At 41.4% G+C, this 13,145-nt stretch overlaps 2 protein-coding genes across 2 annotated transcripts in view; both read right to left on the bottom strand.

Annotated features, from left to right (window-relative positions):
- TDRD12 (tudor domain containing 12) overlaps window positions 1–3,789 on the bottom strand; it is a 106,375-nt gene extending 102,586 nt beyond the window's left edge. The window contains 3 exon segments of the mRNA XM_067540026.1: window positions 976–1,029; window positions 1,693–1,815; window positions 3,678–3,789. Of these exon segments, the coding sequence (XP_067396127.1) occupies window positions 976–1,005 (30 nt within the window). The 5' untranslated portion in view covers window positions 1,006–1,029; window positions 1,693–1,815; window positions 3,678–3,789.
- A 5,045-nt stretch (window positions 3,790–8,834) lies between these two features.
- On the bottom strand, window positions 8,835–12,945 carry NUDT19 (nudix hydrolase 19). Its single transcript, XM_067540025.1, has 3 exons — window positions 12,180–12,945; window positions 11,010–11,217; window positions 8,835–9,731 (listed from the first exon to the last, which is right to left on the bottom strand). Exons 1-3 carry the CDS (start codon window positions 12,891–12,893, stop codon window positions 9,493–9,495), a joined length of 1,161 nt encoding a protein of 386 aa, XP_067396126.1. The 5' UTR covers window positions 12,894–12,945; the 3' UTR covers window positions 8,835–9,492.
- Window positions 12,946–13,145: the final 200 nt, after the last annotated feature.

The following is a 13,145-nucleotide window of genomic DNA, read 5'->3' as shown; positions in this document are numbered from 1 at the left end:
TCAGTCAGTCTATAATAGCATGGGCCTCCTTTACACAGGGAGCTGGAAACTTCATGAGTTTCCACCAAGAGAGGTTGGCTTTTCCCATCCTGAGGAACAGACAATGGCACACAGATCTGAAATTTCCATGGATCACAAGTAACCTGTGGAATTCAAGCAACTCTGTAATAATTTCCATTTCCCACAATCTTCATAGTAGCCAGGCTCCTGCAGAAGCATGCTCCTATGAGTCCCCAACTTGTTGTTAAACCTGTTTTTGTAGAAAAAGGTTGCATCATGACAGAGGACAGTGAGTGACAATACCTACTTGGTCAGCATTATGTTAACTGATGCTTCCTCACTTGTTTCCAAGGAATGATGCTGTCTCCCCAACCCACTAAGCACATAGAAGGCCTTTCATGTGGACAGGACAAAGAGAACATAATACTACAGAGCCGTAGCTCTCTGCTTTCCACCCTCCTGGCAGGATCTGCTGAATCTTAAAGCTCTGTTTTTCATAGAAGTAGCAGAACGACAATGCAGATTTTCATACACACAAGTCATACTTTTATCTTGATCACTCATTGTAACACCCAGAATTATTACAACTAAACTATACTTCATTATTTTTACATTTTGTTTGCTTTGCATATATAACAGCACTTTATGTAGGGTTACTATCATCATCTCCCCTGTTGCTTCTATGGGGCTTCATACAGTAAAAGGGGGAAAAATAAGAATATTAAAGTATCATTGCAAATAAAAACTGTCAGAGGAATTCAGGAGCAGGTATAATAACTGAAATTACTTTTAACTTTTTTTAAATTTACTAGATTTCAGCTTGACTGTGTCCCCTTAAGGTCAAGCAAAAAAAGAATGAACAGTTTTATATTGGATACTCTTTTCCTGCCTAAAATCCTCAAGTTTCTTGTGTTCTAATATATGCACAAGTTCTTTAAACAATACTAATAGACTTTAAAAAATAAGTCAATATACCTTCAATATCAAGACTTCAATCATTTTCATCTACTGAAGTCCTCTTCGGCAATGCTAAAATGAGATGTAAAAAATTACCAAGTATTTAGCTATCAATTTTTATAGAAACCTTATAAATTTTGAAGTTAAAATTGCAGTGATACTACCCATATCTAAAGACCCTACAGATTTAAAATGGGCCCACACAGTTTGCTGTATTTTGTAATGTATCTATCTAGCCATTAGATTTGCAAATACAACCTTCATAAAGTAAACCATTTTTTCTTAATGAGACTTAATTTGAAGCATAATTAAGATTAACTACCCAACACATAACCACATTCATAAAAAGTAACTGTTTAGTGAATTTAGAATATCTAGAATACACAACTTATTTTGATCACATATCTTACACTTCTACACCAAAGCTCAAGAGAAAAATTCTGCCTAAACACAGGACAGTTGCATATTAGTTAACTAAGCATGGGGCCAGGAGAGAAGCCACCTGGGGTGAAATCCTGTCCTCACTGAAGATTAAAGGGCACATTCACATTTGACTTTAATAGGATCCAGCAGTGAAATCCTAACTGTATTCCTATAACCTGTGTTACGCAGGAAGTCAAACTAGGCTGTCATAGTGGTCCTTTTGGCATTGAAAGTCTCTCTGCAAATTTGGACAAGTCACTTACGTTCAGATTTTCAGAAGTGCAGAGCAAAGCAAACATGGCTTATACTCACTTAATAGGAGCTGTGGATGCTCAGTACCTCTGGATGGCAGGGGGAGCGGAAATCAGGTCATCACCCTCTTTTATTCAAATTACCTATATGTGAAATGTAATGTTTCCTCCACTTTGTAAATCACTTTGAGATCAATGGGTGAAAAAGAAAATTATTATATGTGGTGAACAATAACAGCAGAATTAAACAAGCTATAACTGTTTGAATTATATTTTGATTTATACTGCAAAGTCCTATTAGGGGTTTAAATTAAGAACAGGATTGAAATAACCACCTATTTTCCCACCACTGTACTTTCCACCACCACCCCAGCCCAAAACTTGTATTTTTTCAGTGAACAACAGCTCATGATAGATATTCAGAAGCCAAACAAAAAAAGTGTACTGTATCTGCACTAGTCCAGTTAGCAAATTACCAGCGCTGAACTTTCCTAAAATCTTACAAGGAATTTAAGTATTGTAGTAGTTAGTATTTGCATTTATGAAGATATATTTGTCACACACTTTTTTCTTAAATTGGTCTTTGCAACAACAAAAGAGTTCACTTAATACCCTTCCCTAGAAACAGAAATTTGGGGCAAAATGGTGAAGTGGCCAAAGCTAAGTCACATGATTCAGTGACTGCCACACTGATCTACAGTTCTCACTTCAGTCTTACAAACAAACAAAAAACTCTCCTCAGTGAAGATTCCTGAATATAAAAAAAAATGAAGAATGCATAACAAACAAACAAAACAAAAAGATCCTTTCCTCCACAACTCTGATAAAAATGAGATAACTGGCAAACAGAGATGAGTTTTATCTTTGATGATACACCAAAAATTTAGAACGTGCAGTAACTCCATGTATAGAGACATCTTGTTTGAAGGTATACCATCAACTTAAAAACCACAAATGTCTGGAAATTGCTTAATACCTAAGAATACTATAAATTAACATATTACAGTAAAACATTTTTTCCAGTTTTTGTTCATTTGTCTAGTAACTTTCATTATTTCCTATTTGTAATCTGTCAGTTTTCCCTTCTAGTTGAGGGTTCTTTTCATACCGCAACCAAGGAGAGAAAAAAAATTAAAAATAAGAAAATGTGATTGAAAACCAAAAAACATGGCAGAGCTGTTGTGATACCAGAAACAACTTTGAACTCTTTAAATAAATATCAAGTTGACAAAATGCCACAAATATTTTAAAGGAAGCCCAGCCACAGGGAAGCAGAGAAGGGCTGAAAGTTGACATTTCAGAATGAAAATGAGGCCAAGTAAGTGCTGCTAAAGAAAACTGAATTTAAAAAAGAGCCTGAACCTAAAATCTAGACAGAAAGGGCACTTTTCAACAATTGAAAATTGGTGCATTTACATGGATTTATCATCAAAAGATCTTATGTGAGGGAGGAAGTGATTCCCCAGCATCTCTCAATTTGGGGATAAATGTGCAAGTTGTGAAGAAAGAAACACACATATCAAGAAAAAAAAAACAACAGAAAAAAAGACGTGGGGCTTCCTAACCCCTTCACTGATGTTTGGTTAAAATGTGTGTGACTGATGAAGGGACTCCACTCCTTCTTGATATTGGAGATAAAATATATGGGAGCATGAGAGTCTGTCCAAATTCCACATTTACCTCACTTCTGAAAAACCTATCTGAGGGGGAGGGGATGGTGAAACTTTCCAATTCCCCTCTCCCCCATATACAGCTCAGTACCGGGAAAGACATACACCTGGCTCAGCCCTACTGGCCATTTACACATCCCTCATTTGAGGGTCACATTTATAAGTAAAACACCCAACGCTCCTCCCCCACTGAGAGTGAAGGAAGACCCAGGGGGAAAGGAGAAAACCAAGGGGGATGGGGATGACGTCCGGGTTCCCAACCAACGGGGATATAATTTTTTTCTTAAAAAAAAATTAGGAAGATTTCCCCCCCTTCGTAACCTCCTTCCCCCGATTCTGTGTGAGTTTTCTCGGAGGCCGCCCTTAACAGCCTCACCGTCTCTCACACTTCCTCCCACCCTCACAAAGATGCCCGGAGGCCTACTGCGCCTACTACTAACAGCCGCCCTCGCGCTTCTGCAGCTTCTAGAAGGGACGACGAGCCTCTTATCACGCCTAGGCTTGGCACCTACACACAGCCAGCGGAGCCCAGCTAACCACGGCGGGAATGCCTCCCCCTACGACGCCTCCGCAACTCAACCGTGCACGCACGTGCGTCCCTATTGCGCCTGCGCACAGTGAATCTGCTACAGTCTCCCGTGACCCGTCCTCACGCCGCGCTTGCGCAGTGAGAGCTCTACTCGGGCACATGCTACCGCTGCTGTGCCAATGTCTGAGAAACCTCGCCCCCTCCCTCCTCACACGGTACGCCAGTCTGACGCGCCTGCGCACACTGCTTAGCAAATCCGGTCCGGACCGGTCCGGTCCCGTGTGCGGCATACCGCCAGTTGCCAAATGGATCACGTCTCCGCCCGCGCGGAACTCGTCTCATCTTAGCCCTGGCAGGCAGGCAGCCAGCCAGCTCGTGGAGTGCAGTGCTTAGGGCTGCCGAGCAGGGGTAGTGTGCAGGAAAAGGCGGGAGAAGGAGTACGGTGAGGGAGGAGACGGGCGCGAGGAAAGTGTAGGATAATATTACCTGGGCCCTGGGAACCGGCCCTTACTCTAACACTTCAAAGGGCTGCGAGTCTATAGCCCTGCTAATAAAACCGGACACAAAAATATCCCCTCACTTTTTTCTCTCTCTCCACTCTCATTATTCCTGCTCAAATCACAGAAGCACGAAGTTAGTCTCATGCAAACCGTAGCTTCTCCAGCTACATACACCAAGCTACAGCTCCACAGCCTGCTCTCGGGCTAGAAGTGATCTAGTGAAGCAATTCCTCCTTCCTACTGGGAGAACCTGAGCTTCTACCTCTGGACAGGCTTAAGAGACGATTTTAGGGTTTTTGCTCCCATCGTCTTCATTTTTATTTTTTTACAGTTGCCTATGAGTCCTCTGTAATTGGACAGCCATAACTAAACCAGCTGGGGCTACACTGGCAGGGATAAGAAGCAGCATCAATTACATTCGTGTCACCTGACTAGAACATTTCTAAAATAGCAAAAAATGTTATAACGTCTCCAGCAATCAGGCCCATTGATGCAGGGCAGGGGTAATTGCCCAGAGACTTGGCCATTTTAAAAGGCCTGGGTGGATGAGGGGATAGAGATATAGCCACCTTTCCTGCATACACCCCCCTCCCTCCAGGCCTCTAAGCGCACTCTCTGCCCCTGGTCCTCCCCTGAACCGAGCTTATATATTATGCACCATGTAGGTTCCTGGGCAGCTGAGAAGACAGTATCTGCTACTCAGCTTCCCTGGTTCATTAGTAATCTCCCTGGGGAGTCCAAGAGACCTGAGAAGTCCTCAGCCACCCATGAACTTGGATGGCACATCATAAATCAGCAAAACTTCTAGCAGAATCCCACTCAGACCTCAGCCTTCCCTTTCTAGGGGTGCCATTGAGTGCTCTGCCCTATGGCCTGGAATTGCTGTCGGTAGGCCTGTCCGCAACATAGGGAAATGGGGTCTTCCTGGTGCTTCTTTGAGATAACCTATTGATCAGCATCCTCCACTAGGGCTCTTTAAATCTTTATAACACTACATCATTTACTCTAAAATCACTTGTGTTTAAATGCACAGTATACTTATATCACATACATTAATCTTGTATGGGGGATTATTCTTAAAAGCTTATATATTTTGTTTTATTCTACTTCAGCTGCCTTAACTTGTCCTTCCAACTCTGATAAGTCTGTAGGGTCAACAAAGAAATCATAGTATCAGTTGAGGTAATTGATAGACACAAGCACACTATCATTTTCTCCTATTTTATATAAAGGAAATGATATTTTACACTTATCTCCAGGTTCCACACTACATCACAAATTTAGTCTTTCACATTTTTCCACCACTGATTTTCATTCAGTCATTAGGATCTTATAACATTTAGTCTCTCATAGAAATAATGTGCACATTCTATCTCATTGATTTAATATTTCCTTAATTTTTTATACCTATAAAGCTTTCTTGCTTTATTTTAATTTCTCTCTTTTTTGGCCTCAAAGCTGCCCCTGCTGAATTGCTTTTGCTTATATTGGTGTGTAACATACACATCAGATCATACAGATGTGAGAAAAGATGCAAACTACTCACTTAAGATTTCAAACTTTACTGACAAGTGATCCCTTCTCTTAAAAATCAGTATAATTTTTGTGAGAAGGAAAGGATATTTCTTGAATATTTTCAACTGAACAAGCTCACCTGTAATAAGAATTTGTTTGTAGCTTAGGTTTCTACCAAGAAAATGAACCTTATTCGATGTTAAATGTCCCTTTTATTTAGGTTGTTTAATAATCTTTTATTTCAAAAGTATATTACAGATAAAGATAATATTCACCCCACCCAGAAGAGAAACTGGAAGCACAGATAAGGAAGATACAATCATAAACTAACACACACAAAAAGCAAACCTTGAAAGAATAGGTTTTAAGTTTGAGACTGTAGTAGTGCAAAAGAGTAAAGGACTATTATGTAGAGCTGTACTGTCTTCCACCATCAATGAGGTAATCTCCTACAGGTCATCTTTGCTGTATTCCTTCTTCTCACAGGTCATTCTGGTATACAAGTCATTTTAGTATGCAATAAGTGAAGTAAAGGGAGCCAGATAGCATGCAGGTGGTAAAGGTCTCATGCTGAAGCTAATGAGTTGTAGCATTTTTAAATTATGTCTGATCTTCCTAGCACTCACCTAGTTCCCCTCAAATACATCTAAAAACTGCTAAATTATTGACTTATCATTTTGAGTGTCAGCCCCCAACTCTGAGTCCCTCACTGGTTTCACCCTCTTCCATTTTATCAAATGCAAGCTTCTTGTGCTTACCTTTAATGCCCTTTACAAATATTTACCTGCTCCTGTAATCTTATGGCATCAAGCTCCTAACTCCCCTCTCTGACTCCCATCAGTTGTATGGATGCATCGCCCATCCTGTGGCATATCTAGCACTCCTGCCTTATTTTCCCCTTTCAGACTCCCCATTAACTCCATGACAGTTCCCTTGCCTTAATGATGCTCTTCCTTGGGGACAGTTTATTACCAAAACATAACTCTCATAATCCCCAACAAAAAGTATCAAACATTGTTCATTTCCCCCACAATGGATATAGTCCCTAAAACCCCACTTTTCCCAGCAGGCACACCCAACTAGCCTCTCTGCTGGGAGGCCTTCCCAGACCATTTCCATTATCTTCTGCCACCCCTCAGCTGTTTGTCAGTTCTCTTTTATCCCTGTGCTAAAACAGCCACCCCAGCCCTTCCTGCTAGAGTAGAACACCACTCTTCCCACAGGCTTTCTATTGGGAGATCATCCTCAGCAAGAGAGGGTCCCTCACTCTTCCTCCTCTCTCACGGTTTCACTGAGTCCAGCTCTCCAATGTGCAGGTGTCAGGAGGAAGCCCCTTTCCTGTTCTCCAGCCCTAAACTTTGAGGTTCCACTTAGATGGTAGCAAGCAACTCCCTCTTGCTGCTCTCCAGTCTTTAGCCTTCTCCCAGGAACCAATCAACTTCCTTCCACGACCTTCCATGGTTCCCCTGGTCTCTAGCATCTCTCACCTGCTTTTTCCTGACTGAATCAGTCTGTACACTAACACCGGCCTCTTGCACAAGGTCTCTCCCTCTCAAAGGCCCAAGCTGCCCTCTTTTAAGCCCAACTGAGAGGCACATGAGGAGTCAGAGGTGCACTGGCCCTGCTTCCTCTTAAAGGGCTAGTGTCAGCCTGACAGTCTGCTTTCATCCCAACCCATAGGTATAGAACTCAGTCCCCAAACTAGTCCATAAAGCCATTACCCTGTCCTTAAGACTCACTTTTACTGCAATGCTTATGGCAAATTGCCAGGCAATGCCACCTAGACAGATGGACCTCTGCTATTTATCTTAGGTTTATTTGTATTCTATATTTTTTTTAAAGTTAGCTATTATAGCACAACTAAGTAATAAAAATTAACCATTGCAGCATTTTTGCATTATTTTACAGGTATATTTTCAATGCAACTCTTGTAAAAAAACAAAACGGCTATTAGTTCACTCCCTGAAAATTTAGCTATGAAGACTCATATTGTCCATTTACAGTGGCTAAACAAAAGTTTAAAAAACAAGCTCAAACTGGGGCATTTAAGTGACCATATACCCAAACAACAGAACAAAAGCATGTTGTACCTCTCATTCTCCTAGTACTACAGTGGTTAAGAGCTGAAATAACAGGAGACACTAGGCCACCAAAAGGTGGGCTTTGTTTTGTTTCTCCCAATCGCCACTTTCCTTCCTTTTCTTTTCTCATTGACTTTTTTTTCCCATCAGTATATACCATTTTGAAGAAGACAACACATTTCAATGAGATGTATTGATTTTGATTAAGTTTGACAAGAAGGTCTCAGAGACCCAGGATGAACTCCCCCAGTCATTTAAAAAAGGTCAGGTTTTCAAATTGTATCTGAAAATGGACATTTCAACAATTCTGACTGTGAAAATGTTCAAAAGGTTCCAATGCAGAACAAAACCAAAATTTTAAATCTTAAAAGTTGTCATGAAATGGAACAGTAATTCTCTGGCCAGTTCAACCTCTCTTCTCCCTTCTACATACAGCATAGAGCACCTTTATGTAGATCTCATATCACTGGGTCTTCTCTGAAAACTCCACATGTAACAGAAAAGTAGCAGAGCACAGCAGCGGTTTGGTAGCCATGTGAGCTGTATTTTCATGCTATGAGACTTAAAGATAGCAAGGCAAGATACAGTCAGTAAAACAGTCAAAGAGTAAATGTTTGAGGTATGACAGTAATGTTTTCAAGATGCTACATTTTCCTCTTCATTTGTTCATATTGATCATATGTACAGTAACATTAACTTCTGTATTCTCAGAACTATATAAACAAACAGTTTTTTCATCTTTTAAGTTGTTGAAATCTTTCATTTAAAGTAAATATGATACTAAATAAAGGGAATGGCTACTATCAAACCAATCGTTTGACAGTTGGTTAATTTGGAAGTAAACTTAATTTTGAAGGGAATAGATCTCTTAAGCCTCAGTACATTTTAATAAGGAATACAAATAAAACTATTGAAAATAAACATTTATTAACTTTTTAACAAAAAACAAAAATTAATGTTGACAAATAAGTTCACAATGAACACATTGAGATTCCCAAATATGAGAGTAGGAAATGCATTAGTTATACAATGGAAAACTCCTTCAATTACATTTCTAGACACATTAACATTAATGTGGTCTAAAATATATCTTTAGGAAGCAAAATAGAAGAGCTAGCTGAATTCTGACCATGACAGAAATATTTCAGTGCTCAATGAGAAAGGGGGACAGAATATTCCACATTTTAGTACCTAAGTTGGCAATTGCCATCATTACCATATAATGGCTCTTTGGTGAATGCACATGAATTAAGTTGGCAGTTTATATCAAGTTCTCAGTGAACATGTGTCCCCATCACACTTGGTACATTTGTTCAGTTTGAAAGCATAAATATATAAGCAGTCTGAACCTTCCCTCTTACCCAAAGTAGCCTCTCCAGATCAGGTTTGAGGTACATTGACATGGCAACGTAAAGAAGCTTGTACTGTTGATCCCCATGATGTACCTGTTCTTTGGCAAATGAAGACTTCAGGCTCCAGAGCTAATCGTTTAGCAACTGTCACAAAAGACTAAATGCACTAAAATAAAAATATTTTATACATATTAAATTTAAAAGAGATGACATATTATAGTCTGCTATTGCAATCTGCATTACTTCCCACTATAGTAGAGTCCATCTTTAGTGGATTGACGTGTTTATATTTTGGTTGGATATTAACATGGACACTAAGATTGTTAAGGTTTTGTATTACTATTCGATGACTCCTACTGCCTTCTTTCATTAGCTCTTCAACCTTCTTATCTGTTGACAAGAATAGTTTATTTTCTCCTGTATAATCTGGGTCTTTCGGATATAGCTCATCTCCTGAAAAATATTAAGTTTTAGTTACATCATTTTATTTTTCAGTAATCTAGCAATATTTAGGATACAAGCTACTTTATCATCATCATATGAAAATGTGGGAATGGAGTTCAGACTACAATCAGATTTAAAAGAAAATTGCCTCCCATCTTTCCCAAATTTCAAGATGACCATGAAATACCATAATAGCCAGCAGGGATGTAACACTGCAGGCTCCAGATGTTGAAATAAATGTTTCTGGGATCTAATGGAACATTAAAGTTCAAAGACAGCTTTTCCACATACTAAAATGTATTTATTTATTTTTCCATTACATATAAATACAGAAATATCCAAGAACATCATGTACACTAATGAATATGGCCTCAGTGCACCCTTGACATAGGAAATTAGATATTATAGATGGACAAATGAGGCAGAGATTAAGTGACTTTCCCATATTCACACAAGAAGTTGTGGCAGACTAAGAACAGAACCCAGAACAGATTACCCAGTTTTGTTTAAAAATACCTGATCTTGCTGGAAGAATTTTGTCCAGTTTTTTACAGAGCACTAGTGCAATATGGTGAAAAAATAGACAGGAAATTAGGAGGCAGAAGAGAGACCAACTGTACTTAATAAGAAAATTAGAGAGGAGATGATCAGAAAATAAACAAAAAGATTTTAAGAAGCAGAATATAGCAACATGAAGATACACTTTATGCCCTTTTTCAAAAGAAAAAAAAAGAAAGACGAAAAAAGGTAAAAACAAATGTTTAAATAGGCAGGTAGCAGCAACAAAAAAAATATATTAAAAAGATGAGCTAGCTAATCATCACTCAGGAGACTTCAATCTTTGGATCTGATTCTGCACTCCTTGCTAAGCAAGAGTCCCATTGCCCAAATGAGGCCAGTAGGATGGGGCTCTAATTCACTCTGCAGACAAAAATGGAAAACAAATAAAATATTGTCATATCCTTCAGTATGAAGGGTACTACATAAACTAAAATATTAATGACCCCCACTATACCCTGTTTGACAGTTAACACTTGCTGACAATCTGAATAAATGTAGAAATTACCATACTGATCAGATCAGTGGTCTACCTAGTCAAGTATCTTGTCTCTATCAATAGCAACTACTTCACAGGAAGAAACACTGCAGTAGGCAATTATGGGATAATCTACTCAAAGTTTTTTTCTGGATCCCTACTAATTGGCTGGCCACAAAACTTGAGGTTTTATATCCCTACTAATGCTTCTATTTTATTGTAATGAAAGCTCTTTCTCTTGGTTAATTTACCTGGTAACAGCTGAATGTAGCCATCCGAAGCAGCCAAAGTAACAGGCATCCAACGTTCACACCCTTCTAAAGCACGGTCAGAACCAAACCTGTGCAGGTCACAAAGTGAAGAAAAGTTGCACAGCCTACATAATTCATAGAACTGAGGTGGAGCAAACCATAGTTCTTTAGACTTAAAGAGTTCAATAGCTTCTGGAGGGGATGACCACTGTAAAAGGAAGACAAACATGAATATTTTCTTCTTGATCTCTTTTGGTGAAATTCTATCAATTACTTAAACTTTACTGAAACCCTTAGCAGTGGCAAGGATGTAAGCCCTAGGATGAACATCATCTTATTTGAACAGTCTACCTTATCAGTGTTCTGGATTCCACAAAGAGGTACAATTTTCACTGAGTGCCCGCAGATTTAGATGCAAAAACCCAATTAATATAAATGTGAAATGGAACTGCTGAGTTATACCAAAGCAAACAAAAGCACTGCACAAAAAGAAAGCATTTTTAAATACTACTTCTACAAAAATTATTCCCCCACCCCCCAAAAAAAACCAAAAAAACAAAACATAAGACACTTGAGGCATGCCAAATTTGGAGACAGAATTCAACCTTGTTTTTAAAGGGATATTAACTCTGCTTTTGGGGCCTGATAAAGACAATTGACTTCCACTAAAGTCAATGGAAAGACTCCTGTTGAATAACTACAAAATTTAATACAAATTCAGCTATAGAGTTGCTACAAAAGCCTTCATAATTTAGTGAAAAATTACCTCAAAGCACTTGTTTCTTAGCCAAGAAGATCGTGCAGTTTTCAGAAGTTACAAAAGCCAGGTATAGAGTGTTCACTTCATATCATTGTATTTTCTATACATGGGGAATTCTTCCACTATTATTTAAGTGTTAGTTTCATGTATCAGGGCATCAACACCATGGTGTGAGGCCTTTACTCACTCACCTTTACCCCTCCACCCCATGTTCTTGCAAATAACATCCACAATACATTTCTGAGATTATATTGTTAAAAAGATTTTTGAAATAATGTAATCAAATATTAACTTGTTCAAAATAAATTCTCTGAGGTTTTAAATTTTGGATTGCATTTCAAGGTGTGTGCCATGGTTTGTAAGGGAAGCATAGGGGGAGATAGAGGGTGTCTGTGGCGGAGAACCCTCACCAGGAAGCTCGTCACCTCCTGCTCGTCCTGCGACGTGTGCGGAGGCCGCTCCTCAAGGCAGCACAGGTAAAAGGCGGTATCGTAGCGCCGGTCGCCCCGGCCAGCTCTAGGCACCGGGGTCAGCCAGTTACCCCACTCGTGCAGCGCCCAGATGTTGGGGACGCAGCGCAGGTGGCGGCAGAGCTGCAGGAAGCAAGCTGGGTCCTTCTGCACCCGTCGCCGCCATTCGGCGAGCTCCGGGCCCGGGGGCAGCTGATGCTGAGGCAGCAGGCGGGCCGGGCCCGGGTCAGCGGCAGGGCCGGGGCCCGACACCAGCAGCAAGATGCCCGCCTCCTCGAAGGTCTCCCGGATGGCACAAATGCGGAAAGCCACGTCCCCCGGCAGCGGCGAGCCAAGGCCAGCCCGGTCGGTGGCGAAGAGCGGGGCTCGGTTGCCGCCCGGCAGCGACGGCCGCACGGGACCCAACCCGCAGCGGGGCAAGGCGGGCAGCAGCCCCAGCCAGTCAGAGGAGAAGTCGGCCGCCTCCAGAAGGCCGCCCGGGAAGACGTGGGCGGTGGGCAGGAAACCGCTCCGGGGGCTCCGCTGTAGCAGCAGCATGTCGTAGTCGAAGGGGCCTAGCGCGGACCGCGCCGGCCGGGCCGGTGCCCCGGCCCCGCACCCGGCCGCCAGCAGCAGGGTAGCCGCCTCTCGCCAGTGCCGTAGTCGCGGGTTCATGCCAGCCGGCCGGCATGGGAGGGAAGGGAAGGGGCGAGGGGAGGGGAGGGCACTGGCAGGGCCAGGAGAGGTAGGTAGCCCGGAGGAGCCGCAGCCGCTCTCTCCGAACTATCGCCCCCCAGCGCCCTGGAGGAGCTATTGCACCTGTGAAGCTGAAGCCGCAGGCGGGCTGCTCCCTGGACGGTGACTAGGGCCCGTAGCAGCAGCCCTGTTCAAAACAGTCAAATGCCAACACTCACGAATATTATCCCC

This window comes from Emydura macquarii, unplaced genomic scaffold (genome assembly GCF_026122565.2).
Source record: "Emydura macquarii macquarii isolate MOO-44397 ecotype Brisbane River unplaced genomic scaffold, CSIRO-AGI_Emac_v2 contig_561, whole genome shotgun sequence".
NCBI classification, from domain to species: Eukaryota; Metazoa; Chordata; order Testudines; family Chelidae; genus Emydura; species Emydura macquarii.
Note: the sequence above shows the minus strand (reverse complement) of the source record. Positions and strands in the feature narration are given on the sequence as shown.

Coding starts and splice junctions, on each gene's coding strand:
- NUDT19 (XM_067540025.1), bottom strand. CDS start 12,893: ATGAACCCGCGACTACGGCACTGGCGAGAGGCGGCTACCCTGCTGCTG. Junction 11,218..12,179: donor AGGAGGTGACGAGCTTCCTG/GTGAGGGTTCTC, acceptor TTCCTTTTACAG/TGGTCATCCCCTCCAGAAGC. Junction 9,732..11,009: donor CTACATTCAGCTGTTACCAG/GTAAATTAACCA, acceptor AATATTTTTCAG/GAGATGAGCTATATCCGAAA.